The sequence below is a fragment of the Glandiceps talaboti genome, chromosome 5 (assembly GCF_964340395.1).
Source record: "Glandiceps talaboti chromosome 5, keGlaTala1.1, whole genome shotgun sequence".
Taxonomy (NCBI): domain Eukaryota; kingdom Metazoa; phylum Hemichordata; class Enteropneusta; family Spengelidae; genus Glandiceps; species Glandiceps talaboti.
Window position 1 is genome coordinate 2,468,800 of NC_135553.1, and position 25,308 is coordinate 2,494,107.

The 25,308-nt window shown below is 33.5% G+C and overlaps 2 protein-coding genes across 2 annotated transcripts in view; one reads left to right on the forward strand and one right to left on the reverse strand.

Moving 5' to 3' along the window:
* Positions 1-5,865, reverse strand: part of LOC144434796 (target of rapamycin complex subunit lst8-like) — a 17,219-nt gene extending 11,354 nt beyond the window's left edge. The window contains exon 1 of the mRNA XM_078123299.1: positions 5,811-5,865. The gene's annotated coding sequence lies outside the window, so the exon portion shown is untranslated. The remainder of the gene's footprint in view (positions 1-5,810) is intronic.
* The window catches only part of LOC144434795 (hexosaminidase D-like), a 24,716-nt gene extending 3,977 nt beyond the window's left edge, over positions 1-20,739 (forward strand). The window contains exons 3-15 of the mRNA XM_078123297.1: positions 440-622; positions 774-828; positions 2,017-2,214; positions 2,670-2,748; positions 3,264-3,349; positions 3,845-4,031; positions 4,492-4,635; positions 5,854-5,989; positions 9,990-10,072; positions 11,734-11,827; positions 12,815-12,937; positions 13,982-14,068; positions 19,705-20,739. Of these exons, the coding sequence (XP_077979423.1) occupies positions 440-622; positions 774-828; positions 2,017-2,214; positions 2,670-2,748; positions 3,264-3,349; positions 3,845-4,031; positions 4,492-4,635; positions 5,854-5,989; positions 9,990-10,072; positions 11,734-11,827; positions 12,815-12,937; positions 13,982-14,068; positions 19,705-19,876 (1,627 nt within the window). The 3' untranslated portion in view covers positions 19,877-20,739. The remainder of the gene's footprint in view (positions 1-439; positions 623-773; positions 829-2,016; positions 2,215-2,669; positions 2,749-3,263; positions 3,350-3,844; positions 4,032-4,491; positions 4,636-5,853; positions 5,990-9,989; positions 10,073-11,733; positions 11,828-12,814; positions 12,938-13,981; positions 14,069-19,704) is intronic.
* The last annotated feature ends 4,569 nt before the right edge of the window (positions 20,740-25,308 follow it).

The following is a 25,308-nucleotide window of genomic DNA, read 5'->3' on the forward strand; positions in this document are numbered from 1 at the left end:
ATTAACATAATCATGGTGGACAATTTAACAACTTAGATGCACAATCAGGCATGTGAAGTGAAACACTGAATTATGAAACTGTTTTAGAACATTATAATTATTACAAAATGATAAGGATACTTAAAAGACTAAATCGATCTTGAATGAAAAGTAAACAAAAATCCTATATTCCAGTCGGTAAGCTGTGTCGTCCAGGGAAGGTATCATAGTATTTGTAGTCATGTGCATATACATTTGTAAACTCGTGGCTACATTTGTTTTCGTATGCAAATAGAGGGGTGTGCTCATGAATAATGAAAGTATGGTCGGTTAGAAGAGTCGTCTTGACTTCATCGACCATACAATGCACACCATGGAGAACCATTTTTGTACAAATTTATTTAATAATGTATTGAAGATTGCTGATGTAAATAATAACAAATACACCTTTGTATTGTAGTTGGTGTGTGCATGAGCCAAAAGAGCCACAATTGATCAAGGAACTTTCAAAACCTACACATCAACAGGATTATGCCAGCAAACTGAAAAAACCCAAGAAGTACAGGATGACAGATCTGATGGACATAACAGAACCATTGTATCGTAAACCTGTGAAAGTTCCTTCACCAGACTCCTACCATAGGTATGTAATTTAACTATGGTAAACTTGTGAAAGTTCCTTTTGTGTTTCTACCTCCATATTCAGTCTTTACCACAGTAAACCTGTGAATGGCCCTTCACCAGACTCCTATATAATATTATTATAACTTATTTTAATATATATTTGTACACAGGTTGGTCCATTTAGATTTGAAAGGGGCACCACCAAAGATACAGTATCTCATTCAGGTCAGTTTTTAACATATTATGGAGAGCGTGAGATTTAAAAATGAACAAACAAAATTATCAAATCTAAAAGAGAAAGTTTATTGTTCTAGTATTGTTTGCAAATGTCTCAGAGTTGAGGAGAGAATGCCCGATTTGGTCAATTGGGCATTCTCACCTTGTCTATTTGCAATTCGTGACGTTTATTTTAACACCTTTAATCCGAAAGTACGATTTTGAGACTGACACATTTCCAAGGTTCAGAAATGTTTGTCAGCTGTTCTACTAAATAATGCTACTCCTACCACTGTTGCAGCCTCAACATATCTTAGTTCTGATTGGCTGCCTGATCCTGATTGTGTCAACATTGGCGGGTTAACATGACAAGTGCAATTCAAGCATTGTTCCATGTTCCCCATGAAAACATTGTGAGCCTGTGCAGGGTACCTAAGTTTTCACACAATAACACTGTGCTGCCTGCAAAACCACACCGTGGGGGAGGGTAGACTAAAGTAACAAGAGCTCTTGTGCATGATATATCCTTACAAAGGCGAAAACTACAATAGATGTGAACTAATTTCCTGATTGCTATGTTTGCAGAAAAAAAACCATTCTAATAATACCAATTACCAATTCTTTATTACTTAAAAACATGCTGTGGAAAGCATGGTATAGTAAACACAATACAATACAAGACAAAAATACAATACACATTAATTTTCTGCTGAGGATAACTTTCGAGATAATAATAATAGGGGTTGTGACAACTGCTAATACCTGACGTTGTAGGGACAGTAACTGACATTATGGAAGTATAGTGGGTTATACTTCCACGCTGACATTAGTATCGCTAATTACTGTGTCACATCCAGTCTGATGTAGTAATTTTTTCCATATTTTGAAATGTCACCATGTCTAATTTGATTTGACAATCCCTGCTGTCCTATGTGTTTCTGTTCTTTCTGTTTTGATTTTTCCATTTTATGTGTTTAACAAGTTTGTTCACAAACCACTTCATGTATGTGCGGTAACAAACTTTTGATACATTTTTTTTTTGCAATTTACAAACTTGGCCTATGCTGTTTGACATTATTTTTCAAGTAGAAATTTATTTTTAATTATTAAAGCTCCAAAACAGATCTCAATTTTTCATCCATATGTCTACTTTAAATTTAGTCAGATTTCATGGAATTCTTTATCTTTAATACTCAGATGATTCCCCGATATGCCAAGCTGGGAGCCACAGGTCTGCTTGTAGAATATGAAGATATGTTTCCGTACCAAGGAAAACTTGATATTCTGAGACAGACTGATGCATACAGTCTTGATGATCTTAAGCTGTTACAGCAAACAGCAAAAGAGAACCAGTTAGAATATATTCCACTCATTCAGTCTTTTGGACATTTTGAGGTAAGAAATAGTCTGATGTCTTGTATGCCTTGTAATGTGTGAATGGAAATCTCAAAGTTAAGGGTTTTCTGTTTTATCATACGACAAGTCAAATATGGGGTCATGATGGTTGAATGGTTAGAGTGGCACCTACAACAACATTTTTCGAACTGAATTGTCTCCGCGTATTTCTATGCCTGAATTGTCTTCTTGTGTTTCATTGCCATTGCATCTTGAAAAGCACAAGACAAACAATATGATATGATACTACTAATAATAAGTAAATGTTTGTTTTTTGTGAAAGATCGTTGTCTGTTATAAAGTATACAAGTGTATGTATGGTTTACTGACACAGTGAAAGTCGTTCTTTACTTGAATGTCTATAACATTTGCAGTAATCCATCTGAATGAAAACATTTCAATTCTTCTTTCATTTTTATTAACCATCTATATTTCCTGACAATTTGATATTTCAGTTTGTATTGAAACATGAAAGATTTGCATCTCTTAGAGAAGTCATGAATTATGTGCAGTCATTGTGTCCATCTAACCCAGGTGAGTATTACATGCTTTTCAAAATAAAGGAAATTCTTGGAAAGACAAAATATGCTCCAGCACACAAAACTAGCATTCTGGCAGTCTAATAAGAACTTTTGAAGAGCACTCCTAGTGGCCAAACCATGAAATCTTTTGTCTTTCTGATAAATGGACTTTTGATGTGAATTTTGGGATGGCGTGATTGAATTACTGACAGTTTAGTTTTAAGTATTTATGATGTTTTTTTTTTTTTTCAAATTTTGGGATGTGAAAAATTGGCAGAGCTGGATTAGGTTTAAAATTTTGGGATGTAAAAAATTGGCAGAGCTATTTAAAAGTTGGTCCTGTACAAACACATTATTCTATTTAATCCCATGGACTCTATTGATAAGATCAGACAAGTGGAGTTGGGTGATATTAACAATCCCCCAATCATTAGTCATTTCTCACAAAACACAGGCTGTAAATGATTTGATGATCTTTCCCAGTAGATTTAGGACTATATAATATTGATGATTGTTTTTTTATTCCAGAGTCACAAGAGGTTCTGAAGTTACTGATTGACCAAGTTATGGCAGCACATCAACATACAAGTTACCTCCATATTGGAGGAGATGAGGTAATATCAAGCTATGTATTGTAAACATAGTCCAATAGGTATATAGGCAAGCAGACAGGCAGTTTGATAGTTAGATAGATAGATGGATGGATGGATGGATGGATGGAGACAAACAGACAGACAGACAGTTTAATAGATAGATAGATGGATGGATGGATGGATGGATAGAGACAGACAGACAGACAGACTGACGGATAGAGACAGACAGACAAACTTGAATGGTTGTTGGTGGCTGAGTAGTTAAACCACTTGCTTCTTACCACTCCGGCTGGGGTTCGAACCCATTCAGGGTTTGATTAAATTTACCACACTGTAAGTAAGAAGAGTGTTGTTCAATGCAGGTTTTCCCTGCGGACTTCTTGGCAGACAAGTGTTTATATACTTAAAGAACTATATCTAGTATAAATAAAGATTATTAAATCATATCATTATTAAAGAAAAGTGATGCAATTGTCAGTAATACAAGAATAATCCAATCTTAAATATCGACTGCAGGTTGGACATCTCGGATACTGTGAAGCATGCCAGAGAAGACTTGAGACTGAGTTCCATGACAACAGAGATGAACTTTTCCTCAGTCACATAGTATGGGTATTGCAGTATATTCGTGAAAAGTATCCACATGTACAGGTGATAATGTGGGAAGATATGCTACGTCACATCAGTGAGGATACATTGCAAGGTATGATACATTCTGTTTTGTCATTTGTCAGTAGTCATCATCTTAATGATTATTTCAACACTCTGTGTATTACGGTGACCTACACGAAAAAAAACAAGAATTTTTAACACAAAAAATTTTCATCAAAACTGTAATTTTGACAATAAAATAATTTTTTTTCATACATAAACTTTAATTTGAAACAATGCAAAGTGAAACTGTGAAAGTGCCATAGTGTATATACTGTCAATGCACAAAATAGAAAAACAAAGCTTCAATGCGTAATTATATTTTGGGGGCCAACCTTTCTTATAGCTCTACCAGACAACTAGATTTTAATCCAAATATAATCCAAACTGGGCTTTTAACATATTCAACAAGCACACAGCTGTATGATCACTATTCAAATTAGCCATTAGTACCAAATGAAACAAAAGTATATTAATAATTTGAGAATGTTTATTCTATTTCTTATTTGCAGCATATAATCTAGGAGAACTCGTTGAGCCTATGGTCTGGAATTACAAATGGAATATACATCTCTTTCATAAATTTCTTACACCTAATGTTTGGCGGAAATACGGAACTGTTTTTCATAACATTTGGGTGGCCTCAGCCTTCAAAGGTAGAATACTAAGTATAGTTCATATCTCTTTGCACCTTTATAACTGATATGTAATATTGGATAAATTATGAGTGACACATGTCTGCTGTTTCACTTTCACTATCTGTCTGTTTTTTTGTTTATCTGATAAGAGTTAAGAGGTTTGTTTATCTGACAAGAGTAAAGGGGTTTGTTTATCTGCTAAGTTAAGGGGTTTGATTATCTGCTAAATTAAGGGGTTTGTTTATCTGCTAAGTTAAGGGGTTTGATTATCTGATAAATAGTCAAGGGGTTTGTTTATCTGCTAAGTTAAGGGGTTTGATTATCTGTTAAGTTAAGGGGTTTGTTTATCTGCTAAGTTAAGGGGTTTGTTTATCTGACAAGAGTAAAGGGGTTTGTTTATCTGCTAAGTTAAGGGGTTTGATTATCTGCTAAGTTAAGGGGTTTGTTTATCTGCTAAGTTAAGGGGTTTGTTTATCTGACAAGAGTAAAGGGGTTTGTTTATCTGCTAAGTTAGGTCTGCTAAGTTAAGAGGTTTGTTTATCTGCTAAGTTAAGGGGTTTGATTATCTGATAAAGAGTTAAAGGGTTAAGTTTACAATTTACCTATGTGACCTGAGGATGACCTGTGACAGGTTTTGAAATTTAAACTACATGTACGCCATGGCTTCTGCTATTATTTGAGAGAAAAAATGATTCACTATAATATCTCAATCGAGACTTCTGTCCTTTTGATAAAACTATTATATCATGATCACTCAAATCTTTTATTGAAAGATTCCATTTTGTATAATAATAATAATGTTGGGTTCTTATATAGCGCTTTCCCACTCTGTGCTCAAGGTGCTTTACAATTATTATCCCTGGCTCGGGTCAGAACGACACAACTGCCCTTTAGTCTTCTTCAAATCCCCAGGGCGCATACAATCCATTGCAGCCATTTAAGCGCATAGGATTAAAGCCTTCACATTGCAACGTACATCCTACCAGGTCCCCAATTATACAGCTGGGTTGACTGAGACACAGTGGTGGTTCAAATCTTGCCCAAGGACTTCAGCCACTCAGAAACAAACAGCAGGCAGTGACAGGCCTCGAACCTACAACCTGTAGATTCCAAGCCGGTCACGCTAACCATTCACCCATCATGACTCCACAATACCATTTTCAACACAATCAGTAACAAAGCTATTCACCTACCTCTTAATTAGCCTTGACTGTTGTTTTCATTTTATAATTAAAGGTGCCACAGGAGTTGCTCAGTACTATACAGATATAACAAAACATATAGGAAATCATCATTTATGGATCGATGAAATCAATCAATCATTTCCAGCCGGTGTCAATTTCAGAGGTTATGCCCTCACAGGCTGGCAGAGGTAGGTTTGAAATGATGACATCATTGCCATTTCAGGTGCTGCCCTCACAGAGACTAGCAGCAATATGTTTGAGATGATATCATTGTCAATTATCATTTAAACCTGAGTTCAAGTAATGTCAATTTAATACTCTTCATATAGCTTGTCGTTATTTTAACAAGCCTTAATAGAAGACACAGGATCCCCCCCCCCCATTATTCTGCTAATTTAAGTTTGACTCTGAAAATGAAGGTCATGGTCAAAAGTTTGTCTGAGTAGTAACCATACCTGTAACCATGTTGACATAAACATTTGAATGATGTCACTCTCAGGATAAAACTTCCAAAAATGAAGGTCATGGTCAGAAGTCTATCTGAGTAGTAACCAATGTGAGTATGTGCATATATGAATGGTGTCTCTCAAGATGAAGCCTCCAAATCTATTGAACAATTCACTACTTGACCATAATGATAATGTGCAAGGTCAAAGCTTTAGCATCCAGCTTGAAAGCTTACCTATAAATATAGTTGCAGACATGTGGATGGTGTCTCTAGAAAGAAAACTCCATAATTTATTGTGGCCAATGTGTTATTTGACCTTGAATATGGCGGTCAAAGTCAAAGGTCAAGGTATGAATAAAAGCTTACCTTATATAATATGAATGTAGACACTTACATGTGCTGGAACTAAAACACTTTCAATTTACATTGTTTGAATGTACATTAAATACTCAGGACATAAAAATAATGTACTATTGGTTTACTATAAATTGTCCTGAACCTCAAGAAAATACACCTTTTTGTGTTGTTTTTGTGCGACAAAGATTGAGTTGACTACTGACAAAATGAATGACCTGCCTAGATGACCTAACTATCAGCTGACATCAGAATACACTGAGCATGTGCAGAAGTCATTTTTGCTGACGTAGCATTATGGAACGATAGTACAATACAAACTCTTAGACTTCTAAAAATCTAGAGTTAGAACTATCATATTTTAATACTTATAATTTTACCTTTACCTTTTCCTTAGAGTAGGAAAATTGTCACCCACATACATATATACATGTATTATCTCAAATGACACTAGGAAATCAATAGATAAATGTATCACTCAATATTTATCAAAAAATTTATTGAGAAATGTAATATAAGAGATATAAAAGAAAATGATACCCCCTACCCCCTTTTATCAATTTTGCCATGAATAATTTTTCATTTATGTACTCCTTGGCCAATATAGCAGATATATTAAAAGTGCTCTGGAAATGAGTAAGAGGACTTCCTGAACTGAAGTAACAATGACTCCTTGTGTGTACATATATACACATGCTGGTTTATTATTAAATATCTTTGGATTCTCACAGAGTTTCATGAAATCTGACTCTGTTTATTAGAGTTTGCATGAAAGTAAGGTTTTCGTAGAAAACTGCAAAAGTGTTATGCCAATCCCCCAGCTCCTTTCATAGTTATGGAATACAAAATAGACCTAGTCTATGATAAGGCCTAACAAAAAAAATTGTGTGATTCCGATTACACTCAGTTTTAGAATAGGTGGGGGTAGGTAGATTTTTTATTTCATTTTATTAATATATATATTTTTTTGTGTGAATGTCTAGTTCAGGTTTTCCAAATGGTCTCTGTGTTGTTTATTTCTTCCTATCAGATGTACAGCCATTACAGATTGGAAGAACAGTTTTATATTGTCTTTTTAAGTTGATGGCAGTTTCCACATCCACTATTTCTCGTGAGACTTCACAGTTTTTGTGATTTTAGGATTTTTATCTTGAATACGTAAACAAAAGTTTAGGGTCGGCAGTGAAAAGATAGGTGGAGCTGGGTAACCGGAATGAAACAATTTTTTTAGGCCTAAAGTGGACAGTTTAAAATAGTTGCGAAAAAATCATAAATATTACTAATTCTGTCTGTTATATGTGAAATGTAGTTGTTATCATCATGTGAAGAAAACTTACACAAATGTAGTCACTGTCTACCCATCAGTCTGTCTGTATTCACCTTGTGTATTATCACTGCTAAAATGTGTTATAATAAAGATATTATTAAAGGTGCCGTCAATATATGTTTGCCATCCATGAATTCCCCCAGACCTAAAAGGCAGACAGGAAAAAAGTACACGAAAAAAACACAATACTAGCATGCCATGTAAAATGTTACAGCTTGTACATGATTATCAGTGATTTGCTATCATAAGCAATGTGTGGTATGATATTGTTTTCATTTCAACTTTTATTTTATTTTATTTTTATTTAATTTATTTAAAACACTGCATCCATAAATGGGTTTTCATGCAGATGTTAAAAGAAAAAATATATAAATGTACATAAAGCAGAACACATACAATAAAAACAGTAAGGTGGAAAATAAAATCTACAGTGACACAAAAAACATAAAGCTATTTGATTCTATTGTTTGCAACAATGGATGCCCTATATGCAAAAAATCTATTATGCGCATTTGGGATATGGTAATTGCTTCTAGTATTGTGCAAATGAATTGAGGAGTTTGTAGTCAATACAATGTAGATCTGAAATATACGATGGAACTTTGTTTCTGAGACATTCTTTCCAGTACTGTGCTGTTGACATCACTTAATTATGAACTTGAAATATTTTCCTGCATTTCTTCTTCCTTCTAATAAATTTGTATTGGTGGTTTGTGTATGATTAATTATTTGAAATGATATCATAGATAGAAGAATTTCCATGACATATTAAAAAGTTCCTAATTCACAATAATTTCAAGTGTTAATTTGTGCTATATATCTTTGTGTCCAGAATCTATGTCTCATAGTAATATTTGACCAGTTACAAGAAATTCAATCATGATATTGCTGAGAATGGACTGAACTGAGAATCAGAGATGGGCCTGAGGTTATATTCATCAAGCACTGATCAGTGAAGAACTTATAGATTGGCATACAAACAATTTGAAAGTAATGAGTTGTTAAAAAAGTTCCTGAAATAAAATTTAAAACCGAAATTTTGAGCTACAGCATATGTTAGTCTAGTCTGTATTGACATTCACAATGTGCATAGTTGCAGCCTGAACTTACCAATGCAAAGTGTTGCATATCTCACAAATAGTGTGGTCTATTGCTTCCGGCATAATGATATAAGTGGTGACAATTCATTTGACAAAACCTTCAAATCCATAGATTGATTGGCTAAAGCAATTATTTATAGAAGGCCTGCAGTGACATTAATATAATACAAGAATAGTTTAATCAGTGTTTCATGTTGAGTAAAAAGCTTATAAACTCAGCTTGTGCCACTTTAACATCATAAAATAATTTTTTTTAATGCTTTTGATATAAACGATGGAAATCCTGAATACCAGCAAGTCCGGTCTCCTTTATGTGATTTTCATTGGAGCTAAATTATGAAAAAGTCTCAAGTACCCCTCTTGATAGAATTAATTCTTATGGGTATTGATAATAAAATGGCATTCTGAAATGTCATTTTGATGGAGAATATTTTTTAATGAAGTAATTATAGTTTGACATGGAGATCATCATGAGAATCGGCCAAATATTGGTTTACACAGATGTTTACATTACTTTGCTTACATGCACCCTCTCCTCTTTGTACTAGTATCATGGTATTAGCAAAAAATTGATTAATATATAGAATTTGTTGTTAATTCAATTCAATTCAATTCAATAGAACTTTATTCATCCCAGACATGGGCAATTAAAGGTGTGGCTCAAATACAATACATCAATATATCAAAAAAATACAAACAAATATACAAAACAATATATACAGAGACACAGAACGATACTAAGACAATCATCATCACTCAAAAAGTTTACGAATCATTCATAAGCCGCACATTCCAAAAGAATATAGAATCGCGTGAGTTTGATGCAGAGACCAAATGTTTGCTAGGAAGGTATACAAGCAGGCCGTATGGTTTGGCACATATGTTTACACACAGACAATTCTTGTCTGTGGTTTACTTTGCATGCTTTAGTTAAATTTATTCTATCATTACTTTTGCAGGTATGATCATCATGCAGTACTGTGTGAATTACTACCTTCAGCCCAGCCATCATTAGCGTTTTGTTTGCAAACTTTAATACATGGTAAGAAAGTGGTAGCCTTAACTTCATGCACCAACCAACTAAATGTGTGATATAGGTTTTGCATTGCCAGCATGCATAAAGACATGCTATGAATTAACCCCCCCCCCCAACCCCTCACCCACACACCAAGACTGAAGTACATTTTAGCTACTTTTATTATGTTTAGACTTTTTGAAGGCTATTATGAGTGGATTATTTATATGAGCATATGCAGATTTAAATAAAAACACCTGGCCATATGTCAGGTCATATGCAGATTTAAATAAAAACACCTGGCCATATGTCAGGTCATATGCATTGCACAAAGATGACAAAACTGATGGATGTTGATGGTCAAGTGATTGAACATTCAAAAATAAACACAAATATGCATAGCTCCCATGGCCACACCATAGTGACAACCAAATGCCTGGTATAGCTCCCATGGCCACACCATAGTAACAACCAAATGCCTGGTATAGCTCCCATGGCCACACCATAGTAACAGCCAAATGCCTGGTCTTTTTGGTAATGATAGCAATAGTGAGGAGTTATCAAGTGATTGAACATTCAAAAATAAACACAAATATGAATAGCTCCCATGGCCACACCATAGTAACAGCCAAATGCCTGGTATAGCTCCCATGGCCACACCATAGTACCAACCAAATGCCTGGTCTTTTTGGTAATGATAGCAATAGTGAGGAGTTATCAAGTGATTGAACATTCAAAAATAAACACAAATATGAATAGCTCCCATGGCCACACCATAGTAACAGCCAAATACCTGGTATAGCTCCCATGGCCACACCATAGTGACAACCAAATGCCTGGTATTTTTGGTAATGATAGCAATAGTGAGGAGTAACCAAGTGATTGAACATTCAAAAATAAACACAAATATGAATAGCTCCCATGGCCACACCATAGTAACAGCCAAATACCTGGTATAGCTCCCATGGCCACACCATAGTGACAACCAAATGCCTGGTATTTTTTTGTAATGATAACAGTAGTGAGGAGTAATCCAGTGAATGAACATTCAAAGATAAACATGTGTATCATTGCCATCCCCATAGGAATAACCAAACAACAGTGTTTTCAGCAAAGATAATCTACCAACCTAGAGTGAATGATGTCTGATATGAATCAAACACTCTGAAAATCAGATAACCTGTTTTGTTATTGTCATACATTAAATGTTACATTTTTTTCTGTAAATATTACTTCATTAGTAATTTCAGTGTAATAATATGTCACAATAATTATATTCCAATCTGAATATAATTCCCCCCTAATTAGGTACATGTATACCTAGATATTATAGGAGTGACCTAAGGGGCCATGTCACTACTAGTCAGTAGACAAATTGTGACAAAATTGAAGAAAAATTTGGCAATAATACCTCTTCAAGCATATTTTATGAAAAATTGGTGAAAAGTTATGACAATTTGGGATGTTATAACTCATATTTCAAGCACTGTTATGAACCAGTGACTTTAATAGAGGTGAGTTGTTGTGACATAGAATGACCTTTGTATAAAATCCAGCATACTTGTGTTCAAATGTGTTCAATCTGGCTTGAGTGTGTATATACTGTGTGGTAAAATACTATCCATCCCACAAACTATCATTCCATTCATTGAACAGATAAACTGATAGATTTTCCACTTGTCTTACAGGTGGTTTCAATGAACAGATCCACACTGATATATCTAGAACACTTGGTTTTCAGAAACGCCTAGAATTAGGCATTGAGATAGCTGGATCTAAGCAGTAAGTTTGAACTCTTTTCTACATGTTTTTTTTTCAAGTTATTTATTTATTTATTTAAAACTTTATTACAGACCCATGGTCCAGAGAAGAACAAAAATATACCACAAGACAGCATAATTTTTACATAACAGACAAATACAAACAGAAAATATTACAAAAGGTATTATTTTAAAAGAAAAAAAATCAATGTAAAATATTCAACCAGTGGGGCTTAAGCCCACAGAACCGTACATCACAAGTAATAACACGATTAATCAGAACATTTTGGCTGTCAAAAAGACGTAGCATAAACCTAAATTGAAAACCAAAAAAGTTAGAAGCTCAGTCTCCACCAATGAAAGCATCTACCGGTAATTACCATCATAGTACCTGTAGTAGTTGGTTTTTGGAAAATTATGGACAGGTATAAACAATAACATTATGAATAGAATCTAGAAGAAAGGAATAATGTTACATTGATGTGACAGTCCCTAGGCTATTGGTTTCTAGAAATGACGTGTGGAATGAAGTGTGGAATCTCTAGTCATTTTGATAATGAGCTGTTAGTAGAACAATTCCAAATTACAATGACAGAAGAAGACTTATATATATTTAAAAAATGGTCATAATCAAAAGAAAAACCTTGTCTAATTGTCACATCTCCACAGATAAGATGGCAATAATGCAAGAACCTAGGATTGAATCATGGGCCTTTAAAGGCCTGGTCCTGATTAGGATTAAACTTTAGATGTGAAAAACAGTTGTATGACAAAGCTTTGAAAAAGTTGGTTCAGAAAAAAAGAATGATCCTATGTACTCCTTATAGCACCATTGATGTTATATAATAATGATAATGTAAGAATCTGGGATTGAAACCCTGGCCTTTAAGGTTTTTTTGTATATTACAGGGAGCATTGTGCAGTTTGAAATTAAGATTTATCCTGTTTGTAAGGTTTTGTTTATTACTTACAATATCACAAAGTTTTTTCCTTTTCTTTTTCACAGTAGTGGTAAATCATTGAACAAGACTGGTACTTTTCCTGGCAGTGCCATTTATGCAGGAGTTACCGCTCTTATGTATCTAGAGCATTCTACTGATATGAACAAACTGTATGGTAACCCATCATCCAGGTAAACAACCACTAATAGTATTGCTAAATAAGGCCATGTAGACCTTAAAAAATAGCCTACTATGCAACTTTTAATAGCTTATTTACTTCCAATGTTTACTGATAATATGGATTGTTTTACACTCTCCCAGTTCATGGAAGGAGTGATATGCAGTTAAAAGCTACCAGAGTTCCCCTGTCATTTTACCAGAGTTCTTATGTAACAGAAAGGGGGAAATATGGTAAAACTGGCATGGTTTCCAATACATTTGTGCCATAATATGGGAACCCTGGTAAAATGACAGGGGAACGCTGGTACCACATTGCAACTATGTAGCATTTAATTTATACTACTACTGTTATACTCATATACACTCGCATATACTGTGGGACATGGTTGAATTTGTAACATCCACAAACTTGAGCTATTCACACACTTAACTTCTGATATATCATTCAAAGCACATATCTAAATGTGATATTTATTTTAGTTCATGTTGTGCCTGATTCATATATTTATACAGTCATATGGTTGTATATACAAGATTATATTTTGACATATAGAGATCCTGAGACACACATTTGCAAATGTTCACCATCACACTAGAGTTAAAAAAAAATCCAATCATTATTCAATATTAAAGTTCTGTCAGTAGATAACTTTAAGTGTCACTGTAAGAATGCTACGTAAGAATTGCTATCACATGAACCCATAGACTGTGTGGTATGTCATGTTGTTCAGCCCTATGGGGCTTCTTAAGCACTGAGTGAGTGTTGGCTGATAGCATCCCCACCCTAGACTGTGGTATGTCATGTTGTTCAGCCCTATGAGGCTTCTTAAGCTGGCGGATAGCATGGCACGAATGTTGTATCTCACAGACTAATGAAAACATCACAAATAAAAAAAAAACTTTCAGTGCTATTTGGTATATTTTACAGGCTGCCACGAATGCTGCAATGCAATAATGAACAAATAGTAACTATTTTCTAGTACCGTAATAGTTTTAACTTTTGAATGAATGAATGAATGAATGATACTATGTTTTATGATAAACTTAAATTCTAGGTTGGAAGGATGGATGACAGAATATCAACTGCAGCATGGCACAATGGATCATTCCAATATGGAACGTATCAGTGTGATGTCGTCTGAGTAAGTACATTAAATCAGTCATTATATTGTGATGTCATCTGAGTAAGTACATTAAATCAGTCATTATATTGTGATGTCGTCTGAGTAAGTACATTAATTAAATCAGTCATTATATTGTGATGTCATCTGAGTAAGTACATTAAATCAGTCATTATATTGTGATGTCATCTGAGTAAGTACATTAATTAAATCAGTCATTATATTGTGATGTCGTCTGAGTAAGTACATTAAATCAGTCATTATATTGTGATGTCGTCTGAGTAAGTACATTAAATCAGTCATTATATTGTGATGTCATCTGAGTAAGTACATTAAATCAGTCATTATATTGTGATGTCGTCTGAGTAAGTACATTAAATCAGTCATTATATTGTGATGTCATCTGAGTAAGTACATTAAATCAGTCATTATATTGTGATGTCGTCTGAGTAAGTACATTAAATCAGTCATTATATTGTGATGTCGTCTGAGTAAGTACATTAATTAAATCAGTCATTATATTGTGATGTCGTCTGAGTAAGTACATTAATTAAATCAGTCATTATATTGTGATGTCATCTGAGTAAGTACATTAAATCAGTCATTATATTGTGATGTCATCTGAGTAAGTACATTAAATCAGTCATTATATTGTGATGTCGTCTGAGTAAGTACATTAAATCAGTCATTATATTGTGATGTCGTCTGAGTAAGTACATTAAATCAGTCATTATATTGTGATGTCGACTGAGTAAGTACATTAAATCAGTCATTATATTGTGATGTCGTCTGAGTAAGTACATTAATTAAATCAGTCATTATATTGTGATGTCGTCTGAGTAAGTACATTAATTAAATCAGTCATTATATTGTGATGTCATCTGAGTAAGTACATTAAATCAGTCATTATATTGTGATGTCGTCTGAGTAAGTACATTAAATCAGTCATTATATTGTGATGTCATCTGAGTAAGTACATTAATTAAATCAGTCATTATATTGTGATGTCATCTGAGTAAGTACATTAAATCAGTCATTATATTGTGATGTCGTCTGAGTAAGTACATTAAATCAGTCATTATATTGTGATGTCGTCTGAGTAAGTACATTAAATCAGTCATTATATTGTGATGTCGTCTGAGTAAGTACATTAATTAAATCAGTCATTATATTGTGATGTCGTCTGAGTAAGTACATTAAATCAGTCATTATATTGTGATGTCATCTGAGTAAGTACATTAAATCAGTCATTATATTGTGATGTCGTCTGAGTAAGTACATTAATTAAATCAGTCATTATATTGTGATGTCGTCTGAGTAAGTACATTAATTAAATCAGTCATTATATTGTGATGTCATCTGAGTAAGTACATTAAATCAGTCATTATATTGTGATGTCATCTGAGTAAGTACATTAAATCAGTCATTATATTGTGATGTCGTCTGAGTAAGTACATTAATTAAATCAGTCATTATATTGTGATGTCGTCTGAGTAAGTACATTAATTAAATCAGTCATTATATTGTGATGTCGTCTGAGTAAGTACATTAATTAAATCAGTCATTATATTGTGATGTCATCTGAGTAAGTACATTAAATCAGTCATTATATTGTGATGTCGTCTGAGTAAGTACATTAATTAAATCAGTCATTATATTGTGATGTCGTCTGAGTAAGTACATTAAATCAGTCATTATATTGTGATGTCATCTGAGTAAGTACATTAAATCAGTCATTATATTGTGATGTCGTCTGAGTAAGTACATTAATTAAATCAGTCATTATATTGTGATGTCATCTGAGTAAGTACATTAAATCAGTCATTATATTGTGATGTCGTCTGAGTAAGTACATTAATTAAATCAGTCATTATATTGTGATGTCGTCTGAGTAAGTACATTAAATCAGTCATTATATTGTGATGTCATCTGAGTAAGTACATTAAATCAGTCATTATATTGTGATGTCGTCTGAGTAAGTACATTAAATCAGTCATTATATTGTGATGTCGTCTGAGTAAGTACATTAAATCAGTCATTATATTGTGATGTCGTCTGAGTAAGTACATTAAATCAGTCATTATATTGTGATGTCGTCTGAGTAAGTACATTAATTAAATCAGTCATTATATTGTGATGTCATCTGAGTAAGTACATTAAATCAGTCATTATATTGTGATGTCGTCTGAGTAAGTACATTAAATCAGTCATTATATTGTGATGTCGTCTGAGTAAGTACATTAAATCAGTCATTATATTGTGATGTCGTCTGAGTAAGTACATTAAATCAGTCATTATATTGTGATGTCGTCTGAGTAAGTACATTAATTAAATCAGTCATTATATTGTGATGTCGACTGAGTAAGTACATTAAATCAGTCATTATATTGTGATGTCGTCTGAGTAAGTACATTAAATCAGTCATTATATTGACATAACATGATTCATTTTCATTGAAAGAGTTGACTCTGAAATACAAAATTTTCACTGTTTTTGGTGATGTTTTTATTCCGCTAACAATAAAATTCCGGTAAAAATTTGTTGTTAACATGACTAAATCATTGGAAATTAGTCCCAGGCAAAACAACCATCTGTTTTCTTGTCATTTATCCAAAGTATTGGTAATATGATGTCTAGTGGAGACATTGCTCAAGTAGTCACATCAAAGATGTGTGATTTTGGTCAAAAATGTGATTTTTGGCAAAAACTTCAACAAGTATAATCTCTTTTCTAGTTATTTTTTTATTGTTTGTTTGAATCAGGTTCAAGGCCCATATAAAGAGAGGAAAATATACATATGAAAATACAAAAAACTCTCAAAACCAACCTACAGACTGATCACAAGAATAAAAAGTCAATATAAAGTACCTTTCCATTGCCTGCATTGAAAGGGAGTTACCATACATGCATAAATAACTAAATACCATTTAAGAGAAACACAACTCCAGGAAATACAGGCATTTTCATAAACCATGGGTTGTGGAGAGTCATTTCATGATTTTACATCACCTACAATTGCTTGTGATTTCAGAGGCACATCAAGATGTTTCACACTGAATGGAATAAGTACTCAGGATTCATGAATATTTATTGTGCAACTTGAATATATTATTTCTGCTGACTCCCATGATGCAATAGCCCATAGCAAAGATACCCTATAAAGATACAAGATCATGTAGAAGTTTCTCTAAAATTTCAAGTAATTGTAGGTGATGCAAATCATGAAATGACTCTCCAAAACCCATAGTTTATGAAAATGTCTCTATTTCCTGGAGTGGCATTCCCCTTAATGTACTACTAAACTTTCTAAACTTTTCACTATTTTCAACCCTCTTCTTTATGTATAAGTTTTCACCAAAACACAAAAGTGAATAAAATGTAAAACATTAAACTCATATGCTACAACACCTAGAATGATAAAGAATTTGAAAGTTACTATTATTTGATAGGTGTATCTACACGACATCACTAGAATAAACTCAGCCAAACAATGTTTTAGTGTACAGGTACTGTAACAGTTATTTACTTTGAGGTGCCAGCTTACATACAGATGTTACACTGATAGTTTTCTGGAACAATACCAATATCAAACTGTTTTCAGATTTAAAGCTTTTCTATAAATTCTGTGTTCACTGTTTCAGAAGTAGTTTAATAGTATGTTTGTTAAAGTGGCCATATGGATTAGAATTTGGTATTTATTTTGGATTTTTATTTGATAAAACAGCTTCACTATGTTTTTCTACTTGAAAAAATAATGTGAAATAACATATACCAAGTCCATGTTCATAACTCAATACATTGCAAAAAGATGCAAAAAAGTGCAAAAAGTTTGTTATTGTACGTACAATAACAAACATTTTACACATTGTTTAATGTTTTGCAGTTTATTGAGTTGCAAACATAGACTTGGTATATGTTATTTCACATTATTTTTTCAAGTAGAAAAACATAGTGAAGCTGTTTTATCAAATAAAAATCCAAAATAAATACCAAATTCTCATCCATATGGCCACTTTAAAAGTCTGCAATGCCATATTGTTAAATTAGATCAGTTTTTTTAGCTGGAGAATGTGTAGACAATATCACTCTCAGACTAATGTCATTTTCACTTGATTTCAAAGTAAATTTGCCCGAAGCACATTTTTATTTGGACTTTGTCATAAAATGAAATGATAAGAGAATGGCACAGGGCCACTGCTTTGATGGGAAAGACAAGGTTGAATTTTTAGCTCCACTGTGAACGAGTGGAGTGTAAGGGTCAGGTGGCATGTCTGTTACCGTTTGTCACTCAACGTTTTTTTTCAGTGTTGCAGGCAGAGGGGGTTTTTGGGTCATTTGACACACATTTTTTGGACCTGACCCACAATTTTGGAAGTGATGGGTCATAGATGACCCACACTAACATTGTATGCAAGTATGTTTAGCAATATAGTGCGCAACATGACCATGCCTATAGCAACAGCTAAATGATCGCATATATTGCACCGATACCAACATGGTTAGATTGGCAACTGCATAATCATCCAGAAAATATTTAGCATGGATCAGCATGTGTGTAAATATTTTTTAAAAACTGTACAGTTGTGCTATAATTGCCATTGGCATTTTTTAAAAATAATAATGTCCCCAAAAAATTTATGATGACCCAGAAAAATGAAAGTGTTGGGACACTATGTCCCACTCTTTCGAAAGGCTGGCTGCAACACTGTTTTTTTATCAATATTTGTTTCTATCAATTCAATAAGAATTCATGGGAAACCCTTGCAGGAAATGACATCATAGTTATACCACAATCCCTTTGGCTTGACAGTGATTGTGGTAACTATGGTAACTATGAGGTCACATGCATCTTTCAGATACCCATATACATTTAAGACTCTACAATTAATCCCTCTCGCAAGCAAAGTTGAATATGTTAAAACAAAAAAATATGTCATTTTTACCCCGATTGTTCTATTCACAAATGCGTTTATGACATTGGTTAAATCTGCATTGCTGAAATATGAGTCAAAACTTTCAAAATACCATTGCTCTTCTCGAGCATTCTTAAATCATAGGTGTAGACCCTGATATAATTATATATTTTGCCAATATTTTTATCTTCATTCAGTTGGAAAATACTTGTGACTTGTGATCTGATGATGGTTTGTTTCTAGACTAATAGTAACAAGCTTAAAGGCCCTTTATGTCACTCGTGTCTTTTTTGGCCAAACAATGACAAGGCCCCTTATGTCACTCGTGTCTTTTTTGGCCAAACAATGACAAGGCCCCTTATGTCACTCGTATCTTTTTTGGCCAAACAATGACAAAGCCCCTTATGTCACTCGTGTCTTTTTTGGCCAAACAATGACAAGGCCCCTTATGTCACTCATATCTTTTTTGGCCAAACAATGACAAGGCCCCTTATGTCACTTGTGTCTTTTTTTGGCCAAACAATGACAAAGCCCCTTATCTCACTCATATCTTTTTTGGCCAAACAAAGACAAAGCCCCTTATGTCACTCATGTCTTTTTTGGCCAAACAATGACAAGGCCCCTTATGCCACTCATATCTTTTTTGGCCAAACAATGACAAGGCCCCTTATGTCACTCATATCTTTTTGGTCAAACAATGACAAATTTTGGGGAATAATTTCTAATATATATTTCAATTTCCAGGTTGTTGACATTGTTAGGGAATATCAAAGATGAAATGGGAATGGCCCTTCCAGAGGTTTTTGAGGAAAGGACAGTGACAGAATGGATTATGACACGGATTGATCCGTTGATGAAGAAACTGGGAGAAATTCAAGAACTGTCTCAGAAGTACATGACAAAAGGGGAAAAATAAATGACTATATTGTACGTAAAATTACTATGGAGATAGAACATAGACTGTTGCTATGGAAATGGTTCTGAACCCTTCAAGTGATTTCTATCAAATAGACTCTGAAATGATAGAAAAGTAGATGTAATGATTATTCAGTAGACTCTGAAAGCATTCAAGGCAGTCAAAGTTTTAGATACTGTGAACATGGAAGCTATTGCTGAAGACTTAGTTTTGCTTATTTTGCTGGAAAACAAATACATAAAAATGAGTAGTAGTTAAAATACCTTCTTGTATGTAAATAATGTAAACACAGTGTACCAGGCTTATCATTTTTTACACAGTCTTTGGGAACTCTAAGTTGAAGACTAAGATTACAAAATGCTCTAGTTGTGAAAATATCTATGTTTACTATGGAAGACCGGTGAGGACGGCGACTTGCGACGAAACTGCATGGTATATTTCAATTGGCAACATTGCCCTTGTCGACAATAATTACCCTAATCTCTAGTATTATTATGAGAAAATGAGAAATCGAGGCTGACAAGTCGCAGGTGGCAGTTTTGCAGGTCGCAGGTTGCTGTCCTCACCGGTCTTCCATAGTTTACAGTAATTCTTTCATATTTTTAACTCTGCTGGTAATAGCATTGAATCAGTTCTGCAAGTGGCAGTAAAGCACACGACATGTGAATAATTTGTCAATTTCACTAACAATATAATTAGAGTTTTAAATACTGTTACAACATTACTTTGTTAACTTTCATTTGGACACGTATAGTCCACATACTAAATTTAATTCAAATAGACCCTCTAATTTTTGATTTCGGTAACAAGAATTCATCCTAGTAATGATACTAGGCAACCTATAAGATAAAATAACACTGCTCTACTAACACTGACAACATTCTGTTAAATTTTGTGGTAAAAATTACACGTCGATATAAAAACAAGTAAGTTATTGTTGACAGACTATCTGTAGTACCGATTTTTCAATCATTTTGTCAACAACATCTTCTATAAACAAGTATGCAGCATCACGCTTTTCCTCCATTACATTGATGTGATAACTGGCGGGATGGACAGCACCACCACTCTTCTTGTCTACAGATGGCCATGGAGGAAAACTTTGTCTTGGATCTCCAGTAACAGTACTGTAAAAGAACTTACACTATGTCACCACTATAGAATAATTGCGCAGTGGTGCAAAAAAAAAAAAAATTAATAAATATAATTTGTATATGTACAGGGTAGGCATCTCACAAATATGACAATGTGATATTAGTACAAATGTTTTCTCCATTACTAGTCAGGTTGTATGCATTTATGCTTTTTTTTTGTACAAATTTCTTTTGGATATGAGTAATAGTTTATCAACAAAGAGTGTTTATTTTTATAGGTTGTTATTTAGAAGCCACAGGCAGACGTACAACAAATCTTCACATTTAGAATTATAAGAAACTTGTTGCAGAAAAAAATGTTGTTTAATTACCGTGACTGTTATATTTACATCCCGTTCAAAACATGCATTTATGTAATCCTTTACTCAAGATGTATGGCATATGGCTCATAGGTAATCCAGCAACTCAGTTTTAGATGCCGCTTGTGACCATATGGAACTGTTGTGGTATGTCAGCTAGTTTTAGCAACTAGATCATCAGAGCATATTGATCATGAGCGTTTCCATATTCTTTGCTGATTATTAATTGCAGGTTGTCTGGAGCACGTGTCTGATATATATGGTATAACATGAAGTTTAAAAAAAATATAATATAACTAATAAACAAACAACACCAACTATTAAGTTTGAGAATGAAGTCCTACATATTACAAAATACCCAAACACTGGCTTTTTTTCATGCTAATACTGTCCAATTAGAAATTTGTATTCCAGTTCAAGTTTAACACTTTTAATAAGTGAAGTCTTCTTTTGTCCAAAACTTTAGATGACTTAACAAATTATACTATTTCTGTACAGTATGCTTCCTCTTGTGTACATGTAGCTTTAGGTCATATAGGAAGAAAGCTGGTGAATATAATAGGTACAGCAGTGAAAAAGAAGCCGTACCACTTAATCACAGCATTTAAAATTGAGAGATCTGTGGCATGTTATCCCATGTAGATACAGTAGTGAAAAAGAAGCCGTACCACTTAATCACAGCATTTAAAATTGAGAGATCTGTGGCATGTTATCCCATGTAGATACAGTGGTGAAAAAGAAGCCGTACCCCTTAATCACAGCATTTAAAATTGAGAGATCTGCGGCATGTTATCCCATGTAGATACAGTGGTGAAAAAGAAGCCTTACCCCATAATCACAGCATTTAAAATTGAGATCTGTGGCATGTTATCCCATGTAGATACAGTGGTGAAAAAGAAGCCGTACCCCATAATCACAGCATTTAAAATTGAGATCTGTGGCATGTTATCCCATGTAGATACAGTGGTGAAAAAGAAGCCGTACCACTTAATCACAGCATTTAAAATTGAGAGATCTGCGGCATGTTATCCCATGTAGATACAGTGGTGAAAAAGAAGCCTTACCCCATAATCACAGCATTTAAAATTGAGATCTGTGGCATGTTATCCCATGTAGATACAGTGGTGAAAAAGAAGCCGTACCCCTTAATCACAGCATTTAAAATTGAGAGATCTGTGGCATGTTATCCCATGTAGATACAGTGGTGAAAAAGAAGCCGTACCCCTTAATCACAGCATTTAAAATTGAGAGATCTGTGGCATGTTATCCCATGTAGATACAGTGGTGAAAAAGAAGCCGTACCCCTTAATCACAGCATTTAAAATTGAGAGATCTGTGGCATGTTATCCCATGTAGATACAGTGGTGAAAAAGAAGCCTTACCCCTTAATCACAGCATTTAAAATTGAGATCTGTGGCATGTTATCCCATGTAGATACAGTGGTGAAAAAGAAGCCTTACCCCTTAATCAAATGTATGATAAATAATGGAACACACTACAGTCATAATTCCTGTGTAGTATTGCATGATACAAATCAATCATTTTCCTTTCTTCAATTATTCAAGGTGCATTTTTCATTAACTATTGTTCATTCATTATTTTGGTAAATAATGAGGCAAAGTGAAAATATATTTTAAGAATTTATTTATAGATATTTTGTTAGCCAAATTTCCACATAACTTTTCTCTTTTCTCTATATGGTATACTATACCACAGTCAGATTTTTTGTTAGTCTTACTGTGTGTCTCTCTTTTTTTGAGTACATTTAATATCTGGTGATCTAAATACTTTATAATTCTTGGAGAGTATATTTCTCATGGTTCTAAGAATCTGTGTAGGACAGTACAACATAGTTCCTGTGGAACTGTATATTGAAACGTCACATTAGTTTCCAAGTTACCATTCCAAAGTAGCTTATTGTACTGGCCTTTATACTTCTTGCTTACAATTAATTAAGGTATGGTAGTGAATTTAAAATAAATGGTCATTTTTTTTACTGTTGCAACATGCTGAGTCAAGTATTATTAATCCAATTCATACCTACTCTCCTATTTTTTTTCGGTAGTCCATTTTTACTGTTCTAGTCTCTTACCATTTCAGTTTTTGTTCTTTCCTTATTTATTTTATTTTTACATATTTTTACAGTTTTATTGGATTCATTTTAGCTATTTGTTCAATTTCCATATTCTTATTCTTTGCTTCATACTTTTTTGTATTTTAGCCCTTGAAAAAGACTGTTTGAGCACAGCCGAAACTTTGGGATTCAAATAAAGCAGAAGTTTTAACCAGACTTGGACTTGTCCTTTTATTCAAACTCAATTCATTTGTTTACTTTCCCAGTTTGTAACAGTTTCTGTTTGTCTACGGTCTGATGTCAACAGTTGTAATGCCACCACTGACACTGTTTATATCTAGCTCTCAGTGAGATGGTGTTTTAATACACTCTAGTCAATGACTATTTACTTACTTTGCACTGCCTAACATTGTTTGCACTCGACTCTAGTCAATGACTATTTACTTGCCTTGCACTGCCTAACATTGTTTTTTACAATTGATTGTATCTAGAGACACCACATACTGGACTGATGATTAAAGCAAATGAAACATTATACTTTTACATTTGCTGTGGGTACAATAAACAATTGGGGCAAACCATGTGAATGTTTTACTTGAGTATTACAAGTTGTAGTTAAAAAACTAGCTCAGTATTAAAATCAGAAATGTACACAGCAGGCATCAAAAGTTGCAAGGAAAAACAATACAATTTCAAAACACTCCATAAAAACTCTTTTTTAGAATATACTATTTTTATGGTATATTTTGAATAATGCAGCAATAAACTGAAGTATTTTCACTTTCTTTTATAATAGTCAGATCAAATTTAGAACTGAAGTGGGTTGCCTACGTTGAAATGCCACAATATTATTATGCATAATGTATTGGAAATGTGATACATGCTGGTCGATGCTTAACAACATTTTCAATGGCATTATGATATGCAATGCTAGCAGCATTGATGATTTGTCAAAATAAAAAACCTCCAAAGATGAGATCAATATATATATATAGAAAAGCATAAAATAAAGCGATTTTAATAACGAATTTTGAACAGTTGCAAAAACCATGTGTAAGAGGATTGCTACTATGCACACATTTGTATAAAAGCAATCCTCTTACACATGGTTTTTGCAACTGTTCAAATTCGTTATTAAAATCGCTTTATTTTATGCTTTTCTATATATATATATTGATAAAAAACAGAATATTTTTCAATTTTTTGGTGTGAAGTCTCAGCAGCTGTGTTTGGTGTCTTTTGAGAAATAAATACAATAAGTATGCTAACAATCTAAGGGAGGCATTTACTCAGTAGACATCGACTATTTCTACATAATGAAACCACAGTTGGATCAATTGGTTTGTTGATTGTAACAAGCACCCTATTGAGTAAGTCATGTCTTTGATGTTAACCGTGGATTCAGAAGGTAACAACTTTCACTCCTTTGCTAACTATTGTTGTTTGTTGTCAGCACCACTTTGTATTAATGACTTTTACCATTCCAGTCGATGTAATTGAAACTACGAACTCTTAGGGATGATCACACAATATCATATAAAATGACACAATGTCATGAAATGACACCAAAAATGGCATAAAAAGACTGTCATAAAATGACACAGTCATATAAAATGACACAAAGTCATAAAATAACAGAATGTCATAAAATGACACAATGTCATATAATGACACAATGTCATAAAATGACACAATGTCATAAAATGACACAATATCATATGAAATGACACAATATCATAAAATGACACAATGTGATAAAATGACACAATGTCATAAAATGACAGTCATAAAATGACACAATATCATATGAAATGACACAATATCATATGAAATGACACAATGTCATAAAATGACACAATGTCATAAAATGACAATGTCATGAAATGACTGATAAAATGACACAAT